Below are 14,548 nucleotides of genomic sequence, written 5' to 3'. Positions count from 1 at the left end.
CCGGAAGTACTTTTGAGTCGGTGGTGTTTTGTGTTAGCAAACTATCAAAACTGGCATATCAAGAAAACAATATTCCATATTCCGTGAGTTTGTACATATTCTGTATTACATATAGATTATTCATTAAGATAGAAGGCATATACATCTTGCAGCAGTTAGCTGTAGTCCAACAGTATTGTCCAGTGCAGCGATAAGCGCTTATTTGACCAACGTTAGCTAACTAGCTAGCTAATGTCATAGTCTAGCAACTGTAGCTAGCTATACTTGCTATACTTTCACAAGCTGACTAGAAAACAACATACAAAATGCATAGATAACTACTTTAAACGTGTGATTAAATGGCACATCATGCTGTTGCAAATAGCATAATATCTCTTGTTTAGCTAGGTTAGCTAGAATGGAGCATGTTGTCTGTGACTGTTCTTTCAGGAAGTCTTGAGGCCAGTGTGATGGAAATGATAGAAGCTTCAGTCCTTTCAAAAATGCATTCAAACTACAGGACTCCCTTAACTCACTGTCATTTAATAGGTCAGACGCTGAAGTTACTGTTACCCTAGTGATTAATACTTTGTTTTCTCTCTGGTGTTGAAAGGAACAGTAAGTATTAGGACAGGTCTATATTCAAACCTGGAATCAAACCCAACAAGATGTCCACAGCCACGGACACTAAAGGTGAGAGCTCCACTGTGGGCGTGGCATAGATCTATACATAGACAAACCTCAACAGAATGGTGAGGTTTATGAATGAACGATTGAGGTTTATAATTGAACGATTATAAAACAAGATGATCATGTTTTTATGAAACGTGCACGTTCTGCAGCGTAAACATTGCACTGAGCCCGTGACAGGTTCCTTGATGTCCTGTTTCTCTGTACTTTCAACCCGTCTCAAAGCGTCTTCGGGCCCGGTCATGTGTGAGGTTTGCGGGACCTACTTCGAGTCCCGCCGCGGCCTCTCCAGCCACGCCCGCCTGCACCTGCGCCAGCTGGGAGTGACCCTGTCGGAGACAAGCGGCGCTCCCATCAGCCTCCTCTACCGCATCGTCCAGGAGCGAGATGGCTCCCTCCCAGACCATCTTCTCACACCTCCCTTGTCCGCGACCACCTCGACGAAGAAAGTCACGGCCAAGGAAAAACGCTCCTCCTCTTCCTCCAAGCCCGTGGCGAAAGTCGCGACGCCGCCAAAACCAAAAACGGCTTCTCAGGGTTCCCCGGTGGCCGCAGCACTGAAAGGATCGCCGCCCGCCTCCTCGCCGCCCGCCACGAAGGCCAATCCCCCGCCCAGCTCTGTCTCCCCCTTCCTCCTCCCCTCTCTGCCAATCAAGGCCCTGGAAGCCAAAATCACGGTCCCGAGGACGTCCACTCCCTCTGCCAAGCCCCTCTGGGCTCCACAGGAGACCGACGCGCCCCTCACCTTGGGTAAGTCACAGCCACAACCACATAGGGGTCCTCTCCGTTCTCCTGGGAATAGTGTTTGGTTCGTGTCTAAATTGTTGAAGCCCTGTTGTCACTCAGTGGCACATATATAATACGAGTTACATAAATAACTAACTTGTACATATCAGTTTGTACATACTATATAGTACACACAGTACTGTGCAAAAGTCTTGGGCACAAATACACATGAAAAAATGCTTTGAGAAATAATGACGTGAAAAGACAAAAATGACACTTTACACCGCCGCACAAATACAAAACACAAAAAAAATGAATACTGATGAGAATATTCCCGAAGGAAATATTTGTCGCCTAAGACGGTTGCACAGCAGTGCTGTACAGTACGTACGTCCTTCCATTACACCTCTGTTTACATATGTATGAAAGACCTTAGCCTGACAACAAATGTTCTTACCCCCCCACCCCCTTACTCCGTACCGCAGCCATGAACAGCAACGACGAGGTGCACGTGTGCCAGCTGTGCGGCGCCTGGTACGAGACGCGCAAGGGCCTCGCCAGCCACGCCCGCGCCCACCTGCGCCAGTTTGGCGTCACGGAGAACACGGAGACCAGGGGCGGGCCCATAGAGCTCCTGCACCAGATCATGGACGCCGAGGACCTCAAGCCGATAGGCAGTGGCGGGAAGCAGGACGCCCCGAACCAGCACACGCCCACGAAGTCGTCGGTGAAACGGCCCTCGGGTTCGTCGCCCGCGGGACAAGGCGCCACGCCCAAAGGGTCCCCCTCGTCCCCTCTGCCGCCGACGCGGAAACGGCCCAAGCTCTCTGGGATGGATGGAGGCCTCGCGCACGACTACATGTTTAGTTCTGGTGAGTACGAATATAAGTGGTTCAAAAACTGCACTTACTGGACGAGCTGCATTTTTCGACACAAAGTCAAATGAGTCCAGTTCTATACAGTTGGAACGAGCGTCTGAAAACGTCGAAACGATAGATGCGGTCAAATACAAGTTGATTCAAATCTCGTTCTCTGTCGTTTTCTCAGGCACTGCAGCACCAGCCAAGGTCTTCACCTGCATCCTCTGCGGGGAGGAGTTTGAGAACCGCAAGGGCCTGGCCAGCCACTCACGCTCCCACCTTCGCCAGCTGGGCGTCACTGACCTCCTGGGGAAAGCCTCCGCCATCGACACCGTCCAACAGCTAGTCAGCAGCGGCGTGTTAGCGGCCGCGAACCCCGTCGGCGCTAAAGCTAGCTCCCCGGCGCCTGCTCCGGCCCCTAGCCCGGTTGGGTCCCCTGAGGGCCCCCCCAGAACTGAGGTCCGCGGGCCCCGGGCGAAGAAAGGCTCCAGGCTAGCCGTGCCCAAACCTGAGCCTGTGGAAGTCCAGGTGTCTGATGTCGGGACTCTGGATGAGCTGGAGGGTTGCAAGACTGTCTCTCCCTCTCAGCGGTGGTCAAGCCCTTCTGGTAGCACTCAGTCCCTCAATACCTCAGGTACAGGAAGTCTCAGCTGTAGCTGTAAACAAGGCATTTTTCCAAACTCTGTGGTTGTCATTCTGTTTTTTTTTGAAGATTTTTTTCATTCTTTTCTTTGAAATGTTCCATTTAAACCGTTCCTTGGAAATGTTCCATTTCAACCAACGCTGCATCAAATCATTGTTTTCCCACCTCTTAAATGACAACTAGCTATTATTTTGACACTCATTCCTATACCTTCTCCGCTCATCTCTTCCAAAACCTCTCTCTCTCTCTCTCTCTCTCTCTCTCTCTCTCTCTCTCTCTCTCTCTCTCTCTCTCTCTCTCTACTTTCTCACTCTTTCTCTCCTTTGTCTCTCTCTGTCTCTCTCTGTTCCTCCTCTGTACACTCAGCCTCCGACCTGTCGGCCATCCCCATAATCCCCTGCGAGTTCTGCGGCCAGTTCTTCGACAGCCGCAAGGCCCTCTCCTGTCACGCTCGCTCCCACCTCCGCCAGCTGGGCGTCACCTGGTCCCTCAACGAGTCTCCCATCGACACCCTCCAGGAGGTCATGCTGAAGGGGGACATCAAGAGGGAGCCCGTCCACGGCGGCCCCGGCCCGGCCTGGATCCAGGCCTCTTGGGCCCCCCAGGTTCCCAAAAGGTCCCCAGACGGGCTCTCCTTGGAGCGGCCTTCCCCCAAGACGATCACCCCTCCCCTAGACTTCTCCCTCAAGGAGAAGCCCTCTCCGGATAAAAGCTCGGCCTCCCATGCTGGTAAGCTGCGCTAAATGCTAGTGTAAAGCTAGAGGTGTTAGCGTTTCTATTTGCAGATCGTTTCCACTGTCCAGCAGCCGTAGCAGTAGTGTCAGATATCGAGTGATTTAAGGCGGCTGACCCTCAACAACATGTCTGACCTACATAGGTGTTTATGACATGTAACCAAGGGACCAAACAAAGTAGGAAATATCTTAAAAAATGTATAAAACTAAGAACTGTACATGGACTTGGATTGTCCAAATTAACAGCATAGATGTATGACCTAACAAAAGATGTACGGGGGGGGATTTGAACCTGCCACCTCTTGATCTGCAGTCAGATGGTCTACCATTAGCTACACCTATCCCGTACTGGGCTATGTCCATCTCTTATCACCCCCCTTCCAAATAGCATCAAATCATCAACTCTCAACCTCCTTCCCCCACCCCTACTTGTCACCTACCAAGCATTAAACCTCCCTTTTCTCTCCTTGCCCCCCCAAACAGCGGCGGACGCGTGCTGCGAGCTGTGCGGCTTCGACTTTGAGAACCGCAAGGCGCTGGCCAGCCACGCACGCGCCCACCTGCGGCAGCTGGGCGTGGTGGAGAAGGGCGAGGGCGTGAAGGGCTCCCCCATCGAGATCCTCACCCAGTGGATCCAGAGGGAGCCGGCCAAGGTGGCGGAGATCACCCGGCGCTACCGCGTGGGAGACCTGTACATCAAGAAGGTGAGGCCTCGCTGGTCGCTTCAGGTTCCAACGGACACGAGGGACTGGAAATGACTAATAAAAAACACAGAGCAGTGTAGAATTCCCAAGATTTTATTTTTTACATGAATGTTGTATCGCACATATTTATATTTTGGTCTTCTGTGTTTATGCTTCATTTGTAAATGTTTTAATTGTGCCTCAGACTTTAGGCACGGTGCTGTATAATTTGCACAGTGCAAACTCTGAGGTAAAATAAACCGCATTCGAACTGCGGTGCATATTCAGCCTCAAAGGCATGACGTACTGCATGTGGATGAATCCGTCTTTCGAACCCTTTTTTCCTCCCTTCTCCAGAGGCTGGCCCACCTCCCTCCTCCGTCGATGAAATCCGAGTCTGTACCCTCGGGTTCCCAGAAGGCCGTGGGGCTTCAGCTGGGGCGCCGGGCAGGCCGGGAGGTGGCGGGGGTCGCTGCGGGGTCGTCCAAAGCCTCCCAGGAGCGTTCCCACAACACACACATGGGCCACAAGCACACACTGACACACAACCAAATGCAGACCGGCCGGGGTGACCTCAACGTGCGCTCGCCTAGAGGTGAGAGTGGACACACGCGCACACACACACACACAAACTGACACTGACAAACTTGATCTCCAGTACATTCTTTTTTTCTCCAATCTCCAGGTTTTGACCGGCGTCCTCTTAAGACGCCCGTCCACACGGAGGACGGAGAAGGGGACTCCAATTCCCAGCAGCCCTCTCGGTCAGGAAACATCCCCGCCCTGCTGCCTAGGCCCCCTCTCTCCCCCCTGGTCAAGTTGGTGGGCAAAGTCTACTCCCTCAAGTGCAGGTTAGTCCGGGCCTATATCTCTCCACTCAGAGATCAGAGTACACTTAACACAGAGGTAACTTCCAGAAGCTTTGAAAGCTTCGTAACCTGTGGTCGACTTACAACACATCATTTCGACACACCCAGTGATTCAAGTGAAGGATCATATCAATAGATACTAAACGGAACCCTCTTTCGCACCCCGTCCGGAAGGTTCTGCGAGGAGGTGTTCCACGGGCCTCGCTCGGTCCAGGAGGACTGGATCCGGCACCTCCAGAAGCACATCCTGGACCTGAGCTACAATAAGCCCTCCCCGCCCCCCACGCCCAGCCAGGACCCCCAGCCCATGGTCCCGGGCCTGGTCCCGGTCTCTTCCCCCATCCCATCCACCTTGTCCCCGGTCCTCCTGGGCCCTCTGACCGTCTAGAACCCATGACCTCCTGGCACGATGTGGGGACAGAGGCCACCACTAACGTTGTCACTCCTAACTTTTCATTCTGAAAAGACGATGATTTGCCACTGAAACGGATTGATTTTAGTGTTGGCTCTCTCAAACCTTCTCAGGAAGAGAGTATCTACTGTAAACTGGTGGAAAACAGGGCTAGCTGTGTGAAGGAATTCACTTAAATCATCCTCTTAAATTATTGTGCACTCTATCATATCTATCATGTTTTCCTGAAGATATCACTTTTTAATTGAAGTTACAGCAACAACAAAAAAAAAAACTCAAAATAATTGATAACACATAAATCACCGTAGGGCCTATTTGTTTTGCTGTAGAACCTCCTGTAGTACCTCCATAACTCCATTAGGGGGCATGCCTGAGCCATAATAGCGCACCTCCACTAACGAACACTCAGGAATGAAGTTCCGTGGTCACAATGGTAATGTTTTTACAACAGTGTTCAACTGTATCCAAAAGTGCACCGTTGCGTAGCAAGAGTGCTTTCCTTAACTTTTTTTATTTAGCTGATATTGCACTTTGGGGGGGGGGCGGGGGCGGTAATCATGTAATGCATTAATGAATTTGAATAGAGCAATTTCAATATGCAGTATTGAGTGAAATTATATGGTGATGGTCCATACAAGTGTAATGCAGTCTATCATGGTCGTTAACTACATTACTGTTGCCATGGACTGCTTCTCAGAAACCTGCTATTATGAAACTGTAAAACATACTGGACTCCCAGAAGGATGTTAAGTGTTGGATTATTTTCATTACTCTACAGAAGTTTGTAATCAGCTTTTTTTAGGATTTTATGTCTTTTAAATGTTATCTAATTAGCTTGGGAAATAAAGAGTGGATATTTTACAACATGTAATTTCAGAATTGACATGTTCTATAAAGTAGGATGTTAACGACCGGATGCTGTGTCATTCAAGGTGTGAATTACAGCTCTTGCGTCCTCACATTTAGGTTGCTAAACAAACAAAAACCACAACACCATTTCCTTATAAACTAACGAGACAAAAGCAGACCTTCAAATGTCTGAATCCACCACTTACACTTTCTCAAAATTCTTTCTGAACAACCACCTTTCTCTATTGTTACCCCAGAGAAGCCAAACCCTGTAATTCTCTTTTCCTCTCCCCAAAACCTCATCTGTGTTCTACTGTTGGTCCTATGTCTAGAGTTTAGCCACTTTTCAACCTAAGACCCTAGTGTTGAATGCTGAGACTTTCATTCCTGTTATGTCTGTGGAATGTCAGTATAATACTGATGATTGACAGCACCTTACCCAAGCCCCTAACCAGACTGTGTATAATGGAGTTCATTCCAAAATGTGCTTCGATGGCTTCAAACATCCTTGTAAAGTCAAACAGGGGGCCTTTTAGGCCAAACAATGTCAATCTTAACCAATGCGAGAGAATAACTGGGCTTTTCTCCTACTCAATCTTCGTTAGTTTCTAAGCATGGACCAATGTCTACATATCCTCTGCATACAAACACCGAAAATACACACAGTGGGCCTTTCCTCACAGTGGTCTCACGTCACCAGCACTACTGTCTGTGTAAATCAAGAAGTGTGGCTTCTTCTATGTGCTGCAGTCTTATCCCTCACATCCTTACTTCATTAGCCTGAGCCCAACTGGGTTCATCAATCTTTCCGAGATACTGAGGGAGAAAAGGCGGTTAAAGTGGCAGGTTTTAGTTTTCTAGCTTACCCAGCAGTCCTCCAGCACATAAACAACATTAGAAACCTTAGGCGGCCATTTTATTGTCTTGCTACTTGAGGGCAGGTTGTGGAACTTGATTTAGCTGTGGTAATGAAGGCTAGATAATGATGTTTTATAGAATTTGCATTCACATTGGGGTAACTAAATGGATTTGCTGGTGGTAAAAGTGTTTCAGTTGAATCATTCACAGTAAATAAGTGTAATAGACGGCCAAAAGGCCTCCACCAACACGAATGCGAGTCATAAATGCCTGTCCCTATTGACACGTTTGGTGCTTCATGTACAGTACATTAACCAGACGCTGATGGACTCTTTGAGGGGAAGTGGCGAGGGAGCGACCAGGGAGGTGGGTCAGAGACGGGAGCGAGAGACCTGAGAACAAGATCACTTACGGGCTTCCATACAGTCGTCACGCTCCGCCTGTCTTATTTGAAAACGCGGTCGCTTCTAGAATCGATTTAGCATGAGCCCACCTCTGCCTCTCTCTTTCTCTCCCTCCGTTCCTACTTCCCAGACGGCGAGGCCCGCGCCGACGTTCCCCGAGGACCTCTTCTCACCGCCCCGCTCAAAAAACCTCAGAGGCCCGAGCGATCCCTTTTAAAGGCCGCTAATTCCATATTCCTGGACCCTAGCGTTTCTGTGAATGCCGTTTTGCCGTTAAGCACTTGTGAGGCCCACTCAAGGGGCTGGAAATGAAGGCGAGGGAGGAAGAGGGAGAGAGAGCGGTTAGTCTGCCGAGAGCATCCGGCAGATGAATCATTGCTTTTTTTGTCTGTCTATCTGGAAGCAGCCATTTCTGGGCGGACAGATGGAAAGGTTCACGGCTCTCTCAATGATGACTGACGGTTCAATGACTGTATTTGAACAGGGGACTCTTTCATGTCCCAATTCTCCATCCCGGCGCCCCTGGAAGGAGTTGACTGAGACTTCTAGATAGTTCTGTAGGCCATTCACCACTGTCGACATTGGGTCTCTACTCTCTAATCCTGTGTTGGTGGCTACTTTGTGGTTTTAGGAGTTCTACATTCATGGTGGTCCATCACAGGTATTTCCAAAAACTCTTAAGTACGTCTGCAGCCCTTCAATATCTAATGCACCCACAAACCAAAGGCACCATACATCATTGAGGGTGCCAGGTAATTAATCATTTGATCTCATACATCTTGGTACTCTATATCGCAATCAAAGATGTTCTCTTAGAGTCTTACAAAAAATCATACGTCTGGGTTCTTAGCCTTCCACATAGTTCCATTTGTATGTAATCCTAATCAAGGAGACCTAACATTGAACGCTTGAGTGTTTGGACGAGGAAGAGAGGAATCACTGGAGCCATTCACCTGCCACAACCCTCTAATCATCTGCCGTGATGACACATGGGGTTGGACAGTAATATCTAGACGGCTGTTGTACAGTATGATAGGGGTATTTTTAGCAACCGTATCAAAGGTCTGTTGCCGAAGTCCAGGAAAGTGATTCTGTGAGTCTGGACTTGCACTATGACGAGCATCTGTGTGGAACTATCTTGTCCCCTTGACAACGGCAGCGAGGCAGTTGTGCAAAGCCAATAACATCTGTTGAGTGACAATCTGTGGTTTGGAACTGTGTGTGTGGGTCTCCATATTTGTGTAATTGAGTGCTTGTGCGAGCTCATCTGTGTTGGAAGAAATGGAGTAGGATTCGTTCTTCACCCCGTCACCTCAGGTTTTAAGACACTGGGTCTTAACTGTCATATTTCCTGGTGTGATTTATTAAATGTCTCTGGATTTCTTGGCAACACTCTGATTTCTCACACGGTCTGTGGCTTTGTAATCAGTCTCAAAGGATGGATTCTATCTGCCTGGTCCTGGTTCCTGTTTGCATTTCTCGATAGTCTAAAGAAATGTCTCCTCATGTTTCTCCATACCAGATGGACAGTAAAAAGTGGGTCATAGGAAACAATTACTGCCGGAGATGAGATTACATACTGTATGTTTATTTGTTTTTATCGTTAGCCTTTTGGAGATGTTACATAACAAACAAAGACACATACTGGCTCAATAGAGCCATGTTTTTGTTGAAGAACCAAAGCTTGAAGAAACAGGCACAGAAAAACACAAAGGAAGATTCTTAGTAGTGTATCAATGTCTAAGTAAACTGAACTCAATGTCCATGGAAATGACGAAATTACATAATTTGGTATAATCCTTCCTTATAATTTATTAATATGAACAACCCACCCACCCCACCCCAATGAATATGTTAGAATTTTATTAGATTTACTAATTCTATACTGTAGTAGAGCTTGTAAAATGCAAACAACTCTTGGGGGTAAGCTAACCTTGTTCGTAATGTAACAGTCTAAAGCCTTGGTACTTGGTACTGTAATACCTACAGGATATGAGGTCTGTCTCAGGTTGCCTGCCCCGATGACATGCTCAGAATATGCTGACACCGGACACCAGGGAACGGACCCCAGTATCCTTCCCAGGGGGCCGTGTGGCTGCTCATCAAAACAACCAGGGTGGTCAGGTGACCTGGAGGTCTTCTCCTATGGGCCCCAATGACTCTGAGGCAAGGTTCTGTGTATCAAGGTCCAACATTGACTGTAAGGAGGAAGAGACCCAAACTGGCTCCAGATCTGTGTGTAGCGGTTTCTCCTGCAAGGGACCAGGGAAGAATAGTGCCTCTTGGGTTTGCAGCTTGGCTGGCATAAGAATGTTTTTTTTTCCACACACACAACACGTGCCTAAAAGAGGGTGGAGATCATGTTTTAGCATGAGGAAGAAGTGAATGTGTCAGTGTCAGGTAGAGGAAAAACAGTGTCATACGTTAAATTGTTTAGCATGTCAACATGTTCTTTTTTCTTCTTCATCTATCTGTGTGCTAGTCACTGGAGTCAATGATTTATGGGTTGGTTACTATGTTTGTTCCAGAATTGTTTTATATCAGTTTAGACAGCCACATGACATACTTTCAGGAAACAGAGCTGACCATTGTTGCTCATGTCCCGATACTCTAAGATAAACTCGCACGCTTTCTTTTGATTTATTCTTCTGTCTGGGAGGCTGTTGGTTAGTCACCCATCTGGTCTATGTTCGTGGATGTGTGTGTGTGTGTGGGTCCATGTTTGTGTGTGGATGCATATGTGTGCATAGCTTCATACGATGTGTGTTTGCGTGTGTGTGCATTTCTCATAGCAGACTGCTCTATCAGACACAGAGCTCAGGGCCCACGGCAGACTGCTCAGTCACATAGTGTGTGAGTCAGGGATAAAGAAACACACATCCAGCAGGTCAGCCAGACGGGAAGGACAGAGGAGAGGAAGGAAGCAGCACATTATCGAGGACTAATCAAGATCAGTTTGCCGCGGCCAAAGTGATACTCAGAGGGATCCAACAGTGTTACACAACCTCTGTCGGTTCTGCCTGTGTCATCTCCCCTTCTTGCGGAATAACTTTCCAGAGGGAGACAGAGATTGAAAACGTGGGTCCTCAAGGGCAACAATATTAATTTCACACAGCTGGTTGATGGATCGTCGAGAGGGGCCAGTTGAGGTGGCTCGGGCATCTGATCAGGATGCCTCCTGGATGCCTCCCTGGTGAGGTGTTCTGGGCACGTCCCACTGGGAAGAGGCCCCGGTGAAGACCCAGGACACGCTGGAGGGACTATGTCTTTCGGCTGGCCTGGGAACGCCTCGGGGTCCCCCAGGAAGAGCTGGTGGAAGTGGCCGGGGAGAGGGAAGTCTGGGCCTCCCTGCTTAGGTTGCTGCCCCCGCGACCCGAAACCCGGGTAAGCGGAAGATGATGGATGGATGGATGGGTTGATGGATTTGCACTTCAGCGAGACAGAACTGTCCACAGAAAAGAGGGAACACACAAGTGTTACTAAAGTTGTTTTTGATCCATTTTCACAATGTTCTTTTCCCTGTTCCCCGAACAGTCGTTTTTCAGAGAAGATAGTGTTGCTTTTGAAGACAGAATAGCGAAACATATTCCCCCAGGTGATACTGCATTGTGACAACGCAACTTGTGAAGCAGAGCAGGGCACCAGTGCTGCCAGGAAAGCCAAACATCAAAAGAAGGGGCTTCTCCAGTAAGGGGTGCGGGTTCTGCTTTCGGTATACAAGTGAAGGCAGTAGGGGCCAGGCCAGGCTAGACAAGCACACATTCCTCTCTGTTAAAGGACTCTAGTGGATATGGAAACATTCAATTTTTTTGGTTTCCAAGTGTGTTTTCAATTAAACTGATGGCTCATAAAATTAAGAGCAATTTCTGTCAACAGCAGTGATGCATAATCTGCATAACTGTTGAGATATGGTAAATAGATATAGATATACACATCAATGCACGATATAGAGAGACTATCTCCAATCGCGAGAACAACAGAAAGGAAGTGAGCTACTTCTCTGATGTGACATGTTTCTTTCCACTAATGACAGATTTAAAGGCGTCAGGATTTCCCTCGCACGTTTTTACGGTAACAGTCACTAAATATAGAATAGATTTTATTGCTGCATTTGGGAAAACTCTGCAATGACTCATTGCATTTAGTGGCATCTCAAGTGAACATGGAGCCTATTTAGGCCCACTTTTCCGTACCTCACAATACAAAGGGCAAACGTAGAGCCCTCTGTTCACTCAACAACATTAATGGGGAAACAAAGTTTTTCCTGTAAAGAATGATTCACGACAGTGAAAGCCAAATTAAAAGAATGCGGGCTGAGAATGGAGAGATGTGATCAGTTTATCACCTTCCCTGGTCCTTCCACGGAGGGAATAAACTATGTTCATTCTTTTCATTGCTGTTCTGCCAGGAAAAAAATAAGTCAAATGTGAAAACCCTGACAGGAGGGAAACTGCTTCCTAAGCTAAATATGTACTGTATATGTCATGCATGGGATATGGATTGATGAGAGAATGTAACATATCATCCCCCGGCACTGATGTTGTGGTTTTGTAGAAAGGATGGATTAAGGCTATGTAAATACAACGCTATGTCTGTTCCTCTGCTATAACTACTGCTGGCCCTGTAAAAATGGGTGTAACCACATTCTCCTTTAAATCTTTTCTATGAAAATACTTTTCGATATGATATGAAATGTCCTCTCCACTCAACTCTATCCAAGTAGTTGATATGTCTCATTGTTTGTAGAGTGTTGAAACCACACATTTTCTAATGAGGAATCATTAAAGATTAATGATAGCAGAACATCACCGATGTGGTGAACCACACTGAGGATGTCTATGAGAGCAAGCAGGAATGACCTCATATACTGTCATGACCAAGTATTTGTATGACTAAAATGTTAAGTCTACTATTTGACAACAAACAAATTGGTGCAAATGGTCTAAATGAATGGATAGTATTCCCAGTGAAAACCTGGGTTAGAATATTCAAGTCCCAAGCTACCACTTTTACTTATTAAGGCAAAATGATCTTTGAGCTTTTTCAGCCTTTATTGGACAGAGACAGTTAGAGGTAGACAGAAAATGTAGAGAGAGCGAGGAGAAGACATGCAGAAATGGCCCTGGCCGGATTCGAACCTGCGTAGCTGCGTTAAGGCCTCAGACTATGGCCGCCCCGAATGACTTTGATTCCATATAGTGTCAAAGGCCATCAGACAGGCAGAAAGAAAAAAAAAATCAGAGTCACAATTAGGATCTTTTCATTTGCTATTAGGTAAATTAAGCTTGTGTCTTGGATGCAAATTGAGCCTGAAAATTGGCTGTTCAATAAATGCTATCGATTGGCCAGGTTTTTCTTAGAGCCAATAGGCTTTAATAACGCTAATGTGCCTGGTATGGTTCCAGGGTCCCCCAAGAGAAAGAAATGAGATTTAGGTGGTGTACGCACTCTGACAGCCACCACAAGGAGAAGAAGAGAAAGCCTCATTTACTTTTCATCACATAATGCACACTAATTACTCGACGCACATTCATCAATGCATTTGACACATTCCGTTTTTTTTGTATAGTTTTATAATACTTGTTTCTTTCCATCGTCCAATAATTACTTTGAATTACTCTACAATCCTGAATGGTTTACATTTTTGACTGTAATTGAGGTAAAAATGTCATGATGAAAAGCATTGATCAAGCTGCTTTCTGGAAAGAAGGCACATGATTCCCAGCGCACTGCAAAAGACAACATCTAACCTTGGAAATGTGATTGCCATGGTTACAACCGAGTAGGCCTATAGCCACTTCTGCTAAAGAACTTGAACCAAATATGAATCTCGTGTTCAAACACACCAATTAAGTGCAAAAATGCAACAAACTGCAAAACTCCCCACTCTAAAATAAGAAGTGCACAAGGCATTTTGGAAGCCTCAATGCTCAAGCTGAATCAGCAATTCACCAAGGGTGTCTCTTTATATTCCTGTTTTGTATTCCACGGACACTCCCTCTTTCCCCGGCACTGTATAACTTTAGTGCCGCGACATTTTTAGCCAGGCGGATTGGATGACACCCCTAGTAAGACACAACCAAAATGGAAAGCAGATAACATCCTGGCAGTAAGAGAGTTGGCATGTCTCAGGTCTCAGATCGTTGAGGAGGAAGAAGAGAGTTGGCATGTCTCAGGTCTCAGATCGTTGAGGAGGAAGAACTGGGACCCGAGCGGACCCGGCACAAGCTCCGTTAACGGGTGGCGCTGCCGTGAGACCCGAACAGCTGTCAGGTTGAAGCCGCACACAAGATGGATGGATCGTTCCCGGATTCCAAGAACTGACTCTGATTCAATGGATTTCATCCTGCCAGACTGAAGAGGAGAAGAACTGGTTCCACCTCATTTGAAGTCGATGTCTTATTTCGAGTCTCATAGTCTGGTTTCAACCAGTTTTTCTATGTTACCACATGGAAGGCTGTGGAGATTACAGGGTCTCCAATATATGTCTGGTTGTTACATTTAGATCCTGCAACACCAAACAATCTGTTGCAGGATGATAAATAAACGGTAACAGAGTAGCAGAAAGCACTGTCAAATACAGCAGAAAGTTACATTGGGTAGACCAATGGAAGGTTCCAAGTCAAGTGGAGTTAAATATTATTTTGCTAGAGTCCACCCACATCATAATGTTTACATGAAAGAACCCAGACACTGTGAATGCAGGCAAACTAACGAAGATAGGTCAGACCAAGGAAGACTGATTTGGTGACTCAGTCACGCAAGTGAGCATATTCCAGTAAAAGATTAGGGTGGGGAAAGTTATTTCCCCCACTCTTTAACCCCCCTCCCCCCCCCCCGC

The 14,548-nt window shown here is 47.1% G+C and overlaps 1 protein-coding gene across 1 annotated transcript; it reads left to right on the top strand.

Moving 5' to 3' along the window:
- The first annotated feature begins 45 nt into the window (after positions 1 to 45).
- On the top strand, positions 46 to 6,445 carry wiza (WIZ zinc finger a). The gene is made up of 10 exons (XM_067259884.1): positions 46 to 83; positions 593 to 672; positions 895 to 1,419; positions 1,881 to 2,267; positions 2,443 to 2,889; positions 3,265 to 3,627; positions 4,116 to 4,336; positions 4,673 to 4,910; positions 5,001 to 5,166; positions 5,359 to 6,445. Exons 2-10 carry the CDS (start codon positions 648 to 650, stop codon positions 5,570 to 5,572), a joined length of 2,586 nt encoding a protein of 861 aa, XP_067115985.1. The 5' UTR covers positions 46 to 83; positions 593 to 647; the 3' UTR covers positions 5,573 to 6,445.
- The last annotated feature ends 8,103 nt before the right edge of the window (positions 6,446 to 14,548 follow it).

This window comes from Osmerus mordax, chromosome 21 (assembly GCF_038355195.1).
Source record: "Osmerus mordax isolate fOsmMor3 chromosome 21, fOsmMor3.pri, whole genome shotgun sequence".
NCBI lineage: Eukaryota > Metazoa > Chordata > Actinopteri > Osmeriformes > Osmeridae > Osmerus > Osmerus mordax.
The sequence above is the reverse complement of the archived record's forward strand: the minus strand, read 5'-3'. Positions and strand labels throughout refer to the sequence as shown.